Genomic DNA, 15392 nt, shown 5'->3' with positions numbered 1-15392 from the left:
TCCCGCTGCTGAGCCCGGTACATAATGTTTAACTCCAGATCGCCAACTCAGGCTTTATGGTAATTACAGTGTTTGTGGATCAGGAAGTGGCCTGCTTGACATGGTGTTTTACCTATGGCTTTGGCAAAAGATTTAAAAACAGAGTCGGGGTGAAGCCGTGCCCGATCCGGGTCGAGTCAATGGAGTGTTTTTCCTGAATGAAAAATGCACAAATCAGTGAGCAATATCTTTGTTGTTTTATGTCGCCGGGGCCTCTGTTGACCTCTCTCAGTGAGCAGATTTTTACAGCCTGTGTCAGGAGTTCAAAGCTGTTTCTAATAAGGTAAATCTTGCTCCTGTGTGACAGTGAACCAACATGCTTTCCTTGCTCTTGTGGAATGAGTATGGACGCCTGCCTGACTAGCGCCAACCCCCCCCTCCAGTCTGATCTAACATAGGTTGATGACATTTGTACCATTGTGGGGGCCGCTGACCGTCAATGGGACAGTGTGGAGGCATCAGTAAGACAATGCCGCGGTGCACTGGCGGGTCAGGGGTGATGTTTGATCTGGTGAGAGGCCCCTTCCCGGTTCATCCCATCCACACAGGCAGACTTCTGGGAAATTGCCCGTGATCCGGGTTAAAGACAACAAAAATGATGTTCAATAGAATTCCCAAACACTGTGCTGACACTAAAGCGGGGGGGTTGGGGGGCGGATGAGCGGGAGGTCAATCCCACATAGTGCAGACGCGGGCTTTAATTCTGCTTCCGTGTTGAAAACTCCCACGAATGGAAAACGTCTTTTGAACTGTGTTTACTAGTCAGATCAGACTGCTGGGATTAGCGAACGGCTTTCTCCAGTTTGCTCGAAGCACATTATGATGTCAATAAAACTTTATATGATGCAGTAGGAAATGTGTAAAACAAAGGTGGAAGTCGTAATGGCTATTCGCAGCAGCCTTGAGAACTTGTGGGTGAAGTTTACAAAGCCCAGGCTGAGGGTGGAGGGTTTGCTGATGAACCCCTTGGTGTTTTTATTTGACCCATTTTCAAGGTATCGAGGGGATTTCTGCTCAGGGCAACAGCAGGAAAACCCTTGTAAAAAATAAATGTGAAGTCTGGAAAGATTACTGAGCCTGTAAATGTCAACCCTTTCAATGATTCCAACCTTTACTTAGAAAACCACTTTCCCTGTGATTACACTCACAGACATGGATATCATGCTTAGTTCAGCTAGGCTGTTATTTTAGTGATGCTTCCACGAAACTGATTTATTAGTGACTTTTCCTCAGTGCTTTAAGGGAGAAAAAAAAACAAACAAGCAACACAGTGAAGATCATGTTTATTCAAATTCAAACATCAGAACAGCCATTTAGACTCGGTCTGGATTCTCATCCTGGTGTGAAAAGCTTTATTTACTGGATCTACTGACAGCGTAATTGAAGCAATTCTAGCAGATCACAGTTTAGATCAGGATATGAGTTTCCTGTTTATATATCCGTTGTCGTCCCCCCTCCTCGTGAGGCCTCCTACCTTTTCTCCTCCCTGAATGAGGTGAGGGGTTGCGGCATGTTCCCGGTCCCTCTCCGGTCAGGACAGAGCCACATGCTGGGCCGCGCACTCGTTCAACCCTGGGCCTGTCGCTTCCCATTCATCCCAGCTCCCTCCCACCCCCTCTTTGATTATCCCAGCACAGTCCCTGCCTTCTGCTCCCCACAGTAATGCTGCTGTGTGTGTGTGTGTGTGGGTGTGTGTGTGTCGGGCCTGTCACACTGAGTTACACTTTTCAGTAACTCTGTGAACCCGGACGTGAAAAAACTGCTGCCGGTGTGATCGGGCGCGCCGCGCCATTGGTCGAGCTGCTCACACATCTTTTTCTTCTTTATTAGGCAAACAAAAGACGTGCTAGTACAGGGATGATTTACAGTTTTTACATTTTTTTCTCCTTTATTGCCTACATATGTCACTAACACATCTGAGAAGCAGAAACCAAAGGCGTTGTGACCCCCCCCCACCTCACCCAAACACAAAAAACATCACTTCATTCTCTTTTAAAAATGTGACTCCTTCTCTCCGTCCCGCAGTGTTCGGCCTCCTGTGGACGGGGCTTCAAAACCCGGAAGGTGAGCTGCGTGACGGGGTCGGGCCGTCCCGTCCCGGAGGACAGCTGCCAGCACCTTTCTCCAAAACCCAGCAAGCAGAGGCGCTGCCGAGGGGGGCGATGCCCCAAGTGGAAGACGGGCAACTGGGGAGAGGTAGGACTCTCTGAACCCTCCATTAAACATGTATTTTTTTTTTTCCCCTTTCTTTTTCTGGGTCGTTCTCACACTGGTAGACATGCTCCCTCCCTCCTTCTCTCCACTTTAATACTTACCAGCTTGCTGTCAAGTATGTCCATATGTGTGAAGCTTGTGTTGCTGAACCTGACTGTTAATGCACCATGCCAAGCCACTAACTGAGGCAGAGCGCTTTTACACAACACACTGTGGTTTGTTAGGCAGCAGCGGCTGAGACCGAGGTGGCGCTAAAACAGCATTTCGGGCAGCACATGTGACACCAAAAGGGATTTTTCTCTTCAAGATGTCCAGTCAGTATAAATCAACACATCTCATCTCGATATATTCTCCTCACCTTCCACATTTTTTTTCTGCCTCTCCAATGGGAACCACATGTTGGTCTGTTCGCTACTGGAAGCAGACGTCTCACGTCGTCGTGCCAGACACCTTCACAAGGTGCACCTGGGGAGCCCATCTAGGAGTCTGTCTCTCTCTTTCTCTCTCTCTCTCTCTTCTCATCCTCTTTCACCCAATTCGATGGTTTGAGATGGGAGACACATCTGCTGCCCACACCTCACAGAGGATGTGCGCCTGCTGGAAACAGCTGTAGGGCAGGACGGAAAAGACACTCTCCACACGAAGCTCTCAGTGAAGCATCCTTCTGCGTCGGGGCCCAGATCCTCCAAATTGTGTTACAGAAGAATAGGAACGTAAATATGTCTGGAAAAGGATGTTTTTTTTTTGTTTTGTTTTTTATTTAATGCAAAGAAAATGTTTAATCTCAACAACATAGAAACAAGCAAGAGCACAGCTTTCTCACTGAATTTACCTCAAACTTGCATCTTGAATTCATTCATACATAAATTAGATGCTCTTACACAAGTACTGAATAATCCAGCATGTTAACGTCAATGCAGCAGGCTGGGTCAGAGGTGGGCACATCTGTTCAGGAGGAGACAAGTCAAAAAGTGGTTATTGTAAAATAACATTTCTATCAACCGAGAAAAGAAAGTTTAAAGCTGGCCGGGGGAGAAGAAAAGCAAAAGCGTGTGTGCTTTGTGCCGTCAGAGGTTACGGGCTGTGCCGAATTGGCAGAAAATAAAACACATTCTTCACAGCCTCTCTCTCTTTCTGTTTGTTCTCCGTGCAAATGTGTTCCGTATTACGGCATAAAAGACGTGCTTTCCTTTGAAACGTTGCTGATGTGGATTGGACACAGACTGAGAAAACATCCACGGCCCAAAAACTCCAGCATCTGCCCCATCTGTACAAACCTGCACCAATATGGAATCGACTTAAATATGAACGCCGAGGCTTGGTTGAGGTTATCAAAACACTCAAATATCTTAAAAACATCCCTGTATTATTGCATTTTGATATATTTTCACGACATTTGAATGTTTGAACAGTCAAGTATGTTAAAACATCTGTGTACTGTTGCCTGCATTGTATGTTATCTTCATTTCACATGCAACGACTAAACCATCTGTATCATAATAGGGACATAATTATTTAATAAGTTCTGAAAAAAATATTAAAGAAAAATTAAAGGAACAGAAGGTGAAATGCAGAACGTCACCACAAGTAGTGTATATGCCCATGATGAATTAGAAATAAACAAAAAGCAATAACTGTTTATAAATAGGATATTAAACGTTATGGTACATGTTATGGTAAATGGTACATTCCACTAATTAACAGGACAGGTGTGTTTCCATCATTAGAAAGCTGATAGACTGAACTGACTGCAGGTAAAGTAACTTAATAAAAAGAAGAAGAAAAAAAACTTACATGAAGAAATGGGGCGTTTCTGAGTTTTTCCCTGCTCTGCTTCCAGTGCTCGGCGTCGTGCGGAGACGGCATCCAGCGGCGGGACGTGTTCTGCCAGGTGGGCGACCGCCGCAGCCCCACGGAGAGCGGCTGCTCCCCGCGCTCCAGGCCGCCGTCCAGCCGGAGCTGCCGGGCCGCGGACTGCCCCTCCCGGTACCGCTGGAGGGAAGGCGAGTGGCAGACGGTAAGAACCCCGCGTTGGCCGCGTGCCTCACCCGGCCCGGCCCCTGGATGAATGTGCTCCAGTGGAGTGGAGAGCCGCCGCTTCCGTCCGAGGAGGAGGAGGAGGAGGAGGAGGAAGAGGGGGAGCCGCCATGCTCCTGATGAAAGTCAGATGATGCACCTCTCTCTCTCTCTCTCTCTTTCTCTCTCTCTCTCTCTCTCTCTCTCTCTCTCTCTCTCTCTCTCTCTCTCTCTCTCTCTCGTCCACCCAGCAGGCTCGGTTCATTAGCTAAAGGAGAATTCTGGTGCTTTTTAAAAAAAAGTTGTAAAATGTGCACCTGTGGCCATTACCCGAACTTTTTATGAGACTCACAAACAACAAACAGACGGTTCTCATGCGGCTGCAGCCAAAAGTAGAGCAGCATTTAATGCATGGATGCACGTTTGGAGCAACTGCACTACTTTATATTAGTAATGCATTAGTTAATTGCTATCATAGAATAAAATGCTGCTACTGCGCATGCGCACTGTGGCTGCCAAATACTTCTGCACATGCACATGTAGATGGACAATAACAACAATGGCACATCAATGGTGGATTTGTGTATAACCCCTCGTGCACACTGGATGCGGTCCGGCTCCAGTCCGGCTCGGGTCCGGTACACCGGAGCACTGTGTCTCCGCAGTCCGCGGAAGAAGGTTGCCAGATCTGTCGTTATCCCCCTTAAACAATTTGAAACCCGTTTTACTCAATAGAAAGCAGCCCAAACCGCCGTCTCGGATAATGCACGTTAAAACCGTATTTGTATGATAAAAAACACGTCATAAACACATAATCATTTCATCAACCTGTCCGACGTGTTCAAAAAAGACGCTTGATTTGGAACAAACCCGCCGAATCTGGCAACACGGAGCTGCTCCGGTCACAGAGCTGTTTTGAGCCATTTTGGAGTCATTTGGCTTCTCAGCAGTGACGAAGTGCAAAACCGTTCATTCTTCTAATGCGTATAATGACTACATGACGTTGTTTGTTCAGTATTCTACCAGAAGAAGTAAAAAAAATAGAATATTAAGGCAAAAACACGACACAGATTTTATTTTGAAGTGACTTATTTTGGAACACGTATCGCGTTTCCTTCCGGGCACCCGACTTGCTTCTGTCTGAATTGACGCGGTAGGGCTCCGGCATGCGGAAAAATAGGATCTTTGCGGAAAGAGACCGGAGCTCCGCAGAGGCTCCGCAGCCGGACCGGAGCCGGACTGGAGCCGGACCGCGGCCGGTGTGCATCACAGCATTGATTTTAATGACTACGGATTAGCTGCGGTGTCCGGACCGGAGCCGTTCCGTAGCCGGACCGCATCCAGTGTGCATCGGGGGTTATTCTCTGCCTGTGTATTGTGTGATTTCATTACACAAACAACCAACAGCACCCTCTAGTGGCCCAGCATGAAACCATATTGGTTTTCAACTTTCCTGCCATGTTCGTGTAAATGGACATATTTTTCAAAATGTTGCCGCGTTTGGGCAAAATTTTTCTAAAATTAAAATGCAAAAAAACAATGTGTTTTTACTTAAAACATTATGTTTGCTTGTAGCGAGCTGTGACCACCTCCAGTGGGAAGCTCAAGGTTTAGTGGGTTCCTCCTTTAACCTCAGTTTTAGTTTTCCACATCTTTTCACCATTCGGTTGCCTCTGTATCGGCTGTGTTCAGAGTTTATCATCCCACAGTGTAACAGTCAGCGCTTCTCTTTATGCTCGAGGCTACGGGTCCCGGTGATTTCTCTCAAGCAGCCAACTGCAGAAGGAGTTTCTTCTTCACGGTGTTCAAGCAACGTTGAAACTGGGTCATGGAGCAGCATGAAATGTCTTTCTGAAAGGAGAGTCTAATTAGTCCAGGGAAGTGTTTGGAGGTCCCTGTCTTGGTGTCCCAATTAAAATGCCTATGCATTTTATGCACTTCCACCGACTCCACAAATCAGAGACTGTACAGCTCTCACCAACATCATCATTTCTTCTGAAGCCTGGAGATCCAAGCTGGTCTATCATCGCCGAGCAAAAGCATATTAAAACTGGAGTACCTGTCAGCACAGCGCCGCAGCTCAACGTGTTTAAGCTGTTTTGACAGTTTTCCCTATATTAAGAGTGATGAAGGCCAGCTGGAGCTGCAACAACACACGGCTCACCAGGAACTCTTTGTGACGCAAGCCGGAGCCCCTCTGAGCTCCTGTTAAATGTGGAGCGTTTGAAGTCGCTGACATTTACAGAGCTGAACGCCGCATTGTTTGACTAACCACTTAAGCCTGGATGTTACGAGATGTTATGGTGTGCTGAACTGTGAAGCTCTGATGGAAACATTTCTCTTTGGAGAAACGGGGAAAACAAGGGGTCACTAATCTCGTGGTCTGACACTTTGACAGTCTTTCTGCAGTGGTATGGAAATCCAGGGTCACTCACTTGTTAGTTTCAGGGTTTGGGTTGGACATGGTGTGATTTATTGGATTGTTATTGGACGGGCACACTAAACCACTGCTCCACTGCTAATGAACCTTTTTGAATATTTTTTCTGATAAATCATGAATTTCCTGACCATCATAATGTTTGTTGAGGCAGAAATTGGTACTATTTAAAAAAAACCTTTACATAATATCCACCCTGTTGCACACCAGTTTTAGCTCTAATATAATAGTGACATTTGAAGTAATTGTTATTTCATATTATCCATTTTAATCGATTGATTGCTTGAATTTAAACACTGCAGGTTCTGAATTTATTGAGTATAAAATGTTTTAATATCGTAAACATAGGCGAGTCAGTATTTACTTCATGTAAGTCTCAAAGCTACTAATTTTTAGCAGAGTGTATTAGAAATATCAATAAATGGAAACCTTTCCCATTGTGTATTCTGCCCTCGCCAATTGTTATCTGGGATAGATTTCAGTGCCCTGCGACTCTGATCAGCATTTAAGTTTCATAAAGTTCTAAAATACTGCAAAAATATGAATGAATGCATTGAACATGAACTCCAGCATAGACATAGGTAAGTTAGCAAAGCAAGCAGCAGGAAATGAAAGAGAAAAGGCAGAGATTTAAAAGAGTAATCCGTCAAAAAACAGAATGTACCAAGAGAGTTTCACAGAATGTGGCTTCATTGACGCAAAAGACTAAATTAGAGCTGAATGCGTCTTTTTCTTTGAAAAATTGGCAAAAAAAGAAGACAGTGTGCAAGCTCAAGGAGTTCATCCTCAAAAAATGGAACTCATTTTTAAAGAATACAATAAATAAACTGTGTCATGAGGTTCCTTCAACTTTTTTTGGAATAGTACAGAGTAAAGTCGAGGTTTCCTGGAGACCACACCTTCATGATTCTGCACGGCCGTGCTGTTTCTCTACAGTGCAGTAAGTCGTGCGGGTCGGGCCGCAGGCAGCGAGCGCTGCAGTGTGTGGACCACAGCCAGCAGGAGGTCCACGAGACGTACTGCGTCAACCAGATCAAACCGCCCAAGCTGGAGAGCTGCAACACTCACGCCTGTGAGTTCGTCTGGATCACCGGAGAGTGGACGGAGGTGAGAGTCAAGAATCATCACGTCTCAATGGCACAATTTAATCAAAGGTGTTGGGATCTTCAAAAAGTGTAAATGGGGAACACCTGACTATTTGAAAATTTAGAAAAAGGCCACTCATGTAAATGATCACCTGTAGATCCGGCGGTGCAGAGATGATGGACAGAAGCCGATGTTTCCACTCAGAAGCTCTCCTCTGATTTATTCTCTCACCCAGTGCTCAGCCAGCTGTGGCCAGGGCTACCGCCAGCGCCTGGTCTCCTGCAGCGAGGTGCATGTGGAGAATGACAACTATGAGTACGGCCATCAGTCTCTGTCCAACTGCCCCGGGACCCCCCCCGAGAGCTACATGCCTTGTAACCTGGACCCGTGCCCGCAGCCGCAGGAGTGGAGGGCTGGAATCTGGGGACCGGTGAGCCTCCGCCCCTCCCTGCTGCCGCGCCGTTTATCGGCACGTTATTACAAGAGGATCAAGTCTGTCTTTCTAAAAATAGCACGTATTTTGCACAGTATTATTATGATGATTATTATTAGACGTGTTGTGACATAAAGCTGAAAAGTGCTGACAGACCATCATTCATCATTTTCACGTTCACACGCCTCCGGTTCTCTCCGGTTCTGTCCGGTTCTCTCCGTCAGTGCTCGGTGAGCTGTGGGGACGGCGTGATGGAGAGGACGGTGCAGTGTGTGTCAGCAGACGGTCAGAAAAGCAGCAGGTGTGCTCGAGGAGCCGTGCCAGAAGCCCGAAAAGTCTGCAGAAATCCAAGCTGTGAGTGCAGAAAAAAAGCCAAAAAGTCTCGAGCCCCTCTTCTGTTCCTCTTGACCAAAGGTCAAGGCCGGCAGCAGCTCAGAATCCTTCATGAGGTGTGGCTCGACACGATTCGGCCATCGCTGCGGAGATTTATGCCTGGAGTGAAATATTTATGATGTGAAGCCAGCAATAAAGATTCGCCGCTCAGTGTATTTACTTCCCCTCGGTACCATGGGACATCAAAGAGAAGAGTGGCTTTTCGTTTTTCTTTGATTCCATGAAGCGATTTTCCACACTTGACTTAACCGCTGAAATTTGTGCGCGTGCGTGCCGCGGGCGCACGTCTGCAGCGTGCGCAGTGTAAATCTCTGAGCCCTGTGCAGAGAGATTCGCCCCTGAATGCTGCTTATTTCCTCTGTGTCTTCTTCAAGGTCATCTGCCTTTCAGCTGTCAAGACGTCCAGAGCGCGAACGGCCCCGGTCCAGACGGCGAACACTTTCTCAGCGTTCAAGGAAAAGCACTCAAGGTAAGATAATATCGGCCCATTACCTCACCGTGACACCAAGTACAGATTGTGAAGCCATAACAGATTTTTTTTTTTTTTTAAACAGACACTGACGTACAGTCAGTTTCTCCTCTTCACGTTTCAAATGACTTAAACACAAGCAGAGGGCCGAGTGGAGACTCCGTCTGCACTCAAAGCAGAGGACTCCAGTTCGATTCTAGGATTCTAGGTGGTGTCAAACATAAGGCCCGTGGACCAAAACTGGCATCTCCAATCCGGCCTGCCAAAATAACAAGCAGATTGAAAAATTTCAAAGAAAATTGATTTTTTTTTTTTTTTTTTTTTTTTTTAAGCTGATTTGATAAGATGAGCACACTGAGACCCAGCCCACTGGACTGGATCAAAATGTGTTGGACACTCCTGTTCTCGTGTCTGTGTGGAGTTCAGGTGGACTGTGGCTGGCCTGCCCGTGGCCCGAGCCCCTCCGTTCCCAGACAGTATAGAACCCATACGGATGGATAAACACAGGCAGAATGCAGTTGCTGCAGTGTTTACATTGTCTCTGTGTGTGTGTTTGTCTTCACTACAGGAAAACTGTCTCTCCCAGAAAGTGTTTAGGCATTCTTCTGGCCCTCCAGCTACGTGCACATTTTCTGAGGAGATGCAGTCGGTTTCATAATGCGCAGTCAGAGGAAATTGGTTTACAGTGAAGAATTGCCTGGGTTGGGTCACTTTTAGGGACTGTGTTGTGATTTATCAGTTTATTTATACACACACACACACATCTCTGGGTTTTTAGTGCCCGTGAGTGTAATTTCAGCTTTCTTCCCTTGATCAGCATTTTTCTTTTTTTTTTTCTGCCCTCTACCTTCTCAACACCTTCCCTTTTCCCGTCTGGTCTCCCACCTTCGCTTCCCTTCGGCTTCTTCCCCCCTCAGGTCTACTGTGCAGGAATGCAGACGGAGGCTCCGCAGGAGTACATCACCCTGACAACTGGCGAAGGGGAGAATTTCTCTGAGATCTATGGCTTCAGGTGAACAGCTCAGAGAGGATAACAATGAAAACTGCTCCAGCCGACTGCTGGCACTGCTGTTTCCTCTGCAAATGAAGAAATTCCTCACAAGTGTAAAGTTGAGCTGAGGTCTCCTCTGCGTATATGCCTGTGTGTGTGTGTGTGTGTGTGTGTGTGTGTGTGTGTGTGTGTGTGTGTGTGTGTGTGTGTGGTTTCCCAGGCTCAACGACCCCACCCAGTGTCCGGCCAACGGCTCCAGGAGAGACGACTGCGACTGCCGGAGAGATTACTCCGCCGCCGGCACTACCACTTTCTCCAGAGTCCGCCTGGACCTCAGCAAGATGAGCATCATCAGTGAGTGTGCCCACGCTCTCACAAGCAGCACACACACACACACACACACACACACACAGAGCAGCAGCAGCAGCATCCTGTGCCAGCGTTAACTCCACATTACTCTCAAATGAGAACTTCCTTTGCCATTTAATTATGTCCGCGCTCATGAAGGTTAATGGGCTCAAGATGTCTTTAAGGTTCATTTAACCGACACACAATTACAAGGCTTGAGGGGATTAAATGAAACTGCTCTAACTAGGTGGAATTATACTGATATTGCTATTTGGCTGACCCTCAAACCGAGGGCCAGTTTTATTGGTAAATAACACAGCGTCGGGTCATTACGGCGCAGGCGGGTTCGTCTCAGGTCCCGTTCCAACAGGTCGCTTTGTTTCCCTTGTGTTTCAGCCACGGACTGGAAATTTGCCGTCACCCGTGAAGGCAAGAGCGTTCCATTCGCCACAGCCGGGGACTGCTACAGCGCCGCCCGCTGTCCACAGGTGAGCGAGCAAGCAGCCGTTTACCTTTATTAAAACCGGAGGAGCGCAGGCGTGACGAATAACATCAGCGACGGCTCGGTTCAATCGGGTGTCAGGCAAGCAGGCATGCATAAAACCCCGGCCTTGGAGAGAAACACAATGAAAATAATGTGGTTGTTATTTGAGATATTAAATTCACCTGAAGCTTTCTTGCTGCGATATGTCAAAAAGGTCTAATCTGGGAAAGAAAAAGCAATTTCATGCCTTTGGCTTTGCCAAATGTTCTTTCAAACTCTTCCAAAGCTTCATTTTGCCATTTGTACCTCAGCCAGTCAGGTCTTTTGTGCTGCTTTGGTCTGATAGTTCATATGGTTGTGTTTTATACAGTTTTCAGTCATTCTGGCTCTCAGTTTTGTGCTTTTCTTGTGAATTCTACCGTTTACTCCTGGTCCTCAGCACTTAAATCCAAGCTCAGTATCAAAAACTGCATTCCTCCAGACACACGATTCCTAAATAAACAAAAAAAAACATTAAATTTTCTGCCACTTGTTGAAAATGTGGCTCCTAAAAGCATCAAAGTGGTGAAACTTTGCTATTCCTTAATTATTTTTTAATGTTTTCCCCCCTTCCTCCCTCCAGGGCCGGTTCAGAATCAACCTGTCAGGAACGGGTTTCATGGTGGCTGAAGGCGTCTCCTGGATTTCCCAGGGAAACTACGCCGTGGCCAATATACACAAATCACAGGTACGCGCTCACACACACTTCCATTCACATTCCAGTGAAGGCTCGCTCAGTGTGTTTTGTGAAAACGCGGATTTGATCCCTCGTCAAAGACGAAGAAGTCCTGTTGCTCCACTCCGTCCCCTCTTCTTCATCTCCCCGGGGTTCGAGACCACCAAGTGGGCAAAGAGCCTCGAGTGGCCTCAGTGTTCCCGAGCTCCACTTCTCCACATAAACCGGCTAAAAAAAGGACCTTTATCAAGCAGCTGCGCTCTCAAGTGGCCCCTCACCGTCCACTTTTGAAATGGAGATGGAGCGGGGAGCGGGTTTTGGCACGGGGAGAAGAGGAGGCGGCGGCGATGCCAGAGAGTGTTGTCAGCCTGTTATCCAGAGCCAGCTGGCCCACTCCGGGCCCTGCAGGCAGTTTAAATACAGCCCGGCGGTGACAGTGGGACGGCGACGGCGCTCCAGCGAACAGCAGACAGAACACTTGGTGCACGCTGCGGCTTTCAAGCCGTGGGATAGTGGTCTCCTCCGAGGCGGCTCGGTTCTGGTTTCTCCTCACCGGCATTGTGCTGCATGCAGATGATGCTGGTGGAGTGCCGCTCAGTAATTAGCCTGGAGCGAGCTGAAGCTGTTTGACCATTTCATACCTGGTTGGTGGGCCTCTGTCTTAATCTGCTTTTACAAAAGGAAGAGGACATTCAATACACAGCAACCCACCTGCAAGTAACTAACATATACTGCATTTACTTCTCCTTCAGGTGTTTTTTTCTCATACCTTTGGCCCCTAAGGTTTGTAAACTCACTTTAAAATCCACTCTGCATCAACAGCAGCGCACACACAGTGGAGAGTGTGTTACTGCTGATAAATGGATGCATTTGTTGTAGTTTATTCCCTGAAAGAATTACATAGGAGAGAAGCTAAAAACTAAAAAAAAACAAAAAAAAAAAAACTTCATTATTTTTTGAAACAACACTTGTATCAGGACGGAATAGTTAATATAGGAAGTGTTTTCTTTCATTCATTGCTGTCATGGTGCAGTTATTATGATCAGCAGCCACAGTTTGTCCGGTCTGGTTAATCCAACATCTTCTTAACCCAGTAAAAGGTTTCAAACAATAGTCACTGGAGCTTTTTTAGATAATTCTTAACTAAAACTTAAACTGGGTACTACAGTGACTCACTACTGCCACCCAGTGCCCCAATGTGGCATTACTTTTTTAATTTACAGACTGCACCTTTAAAAGGTTCTAATCATCAGAGAGTAACTATCTGAAGAGCTTCAGCTCCTCATGAACTCGGGAAATGCTCAGCCCTGGTATCTGATCTGTGGCTGTAATGTGGTTTATGACACATGTCAGGTTTGGAGTGTGTTTGTAAAATCCTGCTGTAACTCGTGTGATTCCCGGTGTGTCCACAGGATGGCAGCACAGTGTCAGGAATGTGTGGAGGTTATTGTGGGAAATGCACGCCGTCCTCTGGCCGCACTCTGCCCGTCACAGTGGAGTAGAGCTGTGAAACAGGTGGGTGAAGCTTTAATGTTTAAGAACCCGACATTTCTGAGCTGGAAATACAACTTTATTGAAAACTAGTGTGTCTTTCTGCTTCAGGATTTTCACTGATCTTCAGGGGATCATAGTGTGAACTCGTCCCTCCTCATTGGTGCTACGGTCCTCGTCCGGGTCAAACCCCTCTCCTCATGTGCATATTGTAAATGAATGTGGTGTAAGTACTGTACATATCAGGACAAAGTCTTTTATTTATTGTATTCGCCATTTATTTTTGTATATGATATAATTTAAGTGTTTCAAACACCACACTGTTGCCGTTCATGAGATTTTTTTTTCCAGAAGTGCCTTACTTTGTGGATATTTTCACATATTTCACTTCTCAATACTGTTTAGTATTGCTTCATTTCACATGTATTCCAGCCATTTGTTTGTTTTTCCACCCATCCCGTGGCTCTGATTGCAGTGAGGGGTCTCCAAGTGGTCACACTTTAAAGTTTATGTTCCTACAAGGACATATAAATGTCTGTCCTCGCTTACATCTCAGGTCGAACTCGCTCTCGTCTGGATTTATACCAGTTTAAGACAGAGATTCTTCTCTAAAATACAGTTTTAATGACTTCAGTCTGGATTCACAGGATCGTGTTTGTCAAGCTTGGTTTCAATCCAACAATGATTGGCGATTGATTATTGATTTATATCAAAGAAGCAGCATTGACATAACTTAAGATTCAGCATGCCAGCATTAGAGAGTGAAACGTCATGTAGACTACAGATGAAGGATGATTACATCTCTGTGAGTCCAGATGGAGAGGTGAGTATTGATACACCATCAGAACTCTGATCAATACCGTGATGCTCACGCTCCCCATAGAATCATGACAGCTGCTCATGATCACTTCTGTCTTTTTGGGGGAACACGAGGCGTTCGTTCATCTAGAGCTCCGTACCTGTTTATTGCATCACTATACTGTACTGCTGTCGTCTCCGCCACTTTTATAGATGTATTGATTCAGTCAGCTCTGGAAACAGCAGAAAATCTGTTTACTATCACCTCTCAGATCAGCAAACTTTTTAATACATAGCCATGAGAGACATCTGAACTGGGGAGAGTCGTTAGCTCCTCTCAAGCAGTCTTACTGTTGAGCAACTTGAAAGAGCGAGGCAGAACGCCGAGGCATCACCTCAGGGTGTTAAAGTCCCGGTAGTCGTCAGATGAAAAGCGGCGGTGTGACCCTGGAGACGCCTCTCAGACTGCCGAGCCCTCCGCCCTGCAGCGCGCTCCCCGTCCAGATGCTGCGCCTCCAGTCCTCTCCTCCGTCCTCGAGTCTGTCCAGAACTGAACCTGTAACCTGCTTAGTTTTTCAAAATACCAGGGTACTTTGAGTCTTTCGTGATGAAGGATGTTACTGTCGAAGAAAAAGACATTCTTCTTCAACGACTGATTAAGAAGCCATATTTGCCTTTTCTTTTTTAACTGTTTGGTGCTATTTGAGTGCCGTCACTGATAATGTTTGCCAAAGGGAATTCAACACAGTGTTAAACAGAAAACTGTAAAGACACAGAGCAGGACCGAGTTTGTGTCTCACTGTCAAAAGCACTCGTCGTCTTCAGTCTCCGAATGTAACCCAGTCCACAGCGTTCTCAGGTGTCAGAAATGAAGGGATTATATTTAAAGGTGTTATTTTACACTCGTGCTACATGTTTATTGTGTGTTCTTAGCTTTTAACCAATGCAAGGTGCCTTGATGCTCGTCTCGATTTTATACACAAATATTTATTTTTTTCTGTTTTTTGTGAATGTACATTAGCTTTGGCCTTAAATTACCATACAGTATTTCCATTGTTTCCTTTTTTTATGAATATATTTATATGCATTTCTATATGTGTGTGTGTGTGTGTGTGTGTGTGTGTGTGTGTGTGTGTGTGTGTGTGTGTGTGTGTATAGACTGTCTAAACTCGTTGCTGCCACATGAAGAGCATGGTTTATGTATGAGGGCCGATCAGGCGACGATTGCAGAGAGCAATAAAAGGCCTCATGCGCTCCACACTTGCCCGTCTGTTCTTCACACCAATAGATCATTTTCTCCACAGTTTGTCCTTGGTGCGTCGCTACGCCTTGCTAATACCGGCTGTAAAATAAAATCAGGTCTGGTTAATGTTTAGCCCATAAAAATCCACCTCTAACTAATTATTATGACACACTTCAGTCCTGTTTTTTTTTTTTTTTTATAGCTCGAATCGAGTCCCTGTGCTCATATCAGTGTG

At 46.1% G+C, this 15392-nt stretch overlaps 1 protein-coding gene across 1 annotated transcript in view; it reads left to right on the top strand.

Moving 5' to 3' along the window:
* The window catches only part of adamts9 (ADAM metallopeptidase with thrombospondin type 1 motif, 9), a 44622-nt gene extending 31225 nt beyond the window's left edge, over positions 1–13397 (top strand). Inside the window, exons 29-40 of the mRNA XM_030092557.1 lie at positions 2065–2235; positions 4094–4270; positions 7643–7813; positions 8028–8222; positions 8450–8579; positions 8993–9087; positions 10005–10099; positions 10299–10432; positions 10823–10914; positions 11533–11637; positions 13038–13140; positions 13228–13397. Of these exons, the coding sequence (XP_029948417.1) occupies positions 2065–2235; positions 4094–4270; positions 7643–7813; positions 8028–8222; positions 8450–8579; positions 8993–9087; positions 10005–10099; positions 10299–10432; positions 10823–10914; positions 11533–11637; positions 13038–13127 (1455 nt within the window). The 3' untranslated portion in view covers positions 13128–13140; positions 13228–13397. The remainder of the gene's footprint in view (positions 1–2064; positions 2236–4093; positions 4271–7642; positions 7814–8027; positions 8223–8449; positions 8580–8992; positions 9088–10004; positions 10100–10298; positions 10433–10822; positions 10915–11532; positions 11638–13037; positions 13141–13227) is intronic.
* Positions 13398–15392: the final 1995 nt, after the last annotated feature.

The sequence above is a fragment of the Salarias fasciatus genome, chromosome 5 (genome assembly GCF_902148845.1).
Source record: "Salarias fasciatus chromosome 5, fSalaFa1.1, whole genome shotgun sequence".
Taxonomy (NCBI): domain Eukaryota; kingdom Metazoa; phylum Chordata; class Actinopteri; order Blenniiformes; family Blenniidae; genus Salarias; species Salarias fasciatus.
The sequence above is the reverse complement of the archived record's forward strand: the minus strand, read 5'-3'. Positions and strand labels throughout refer to the sequence as shown.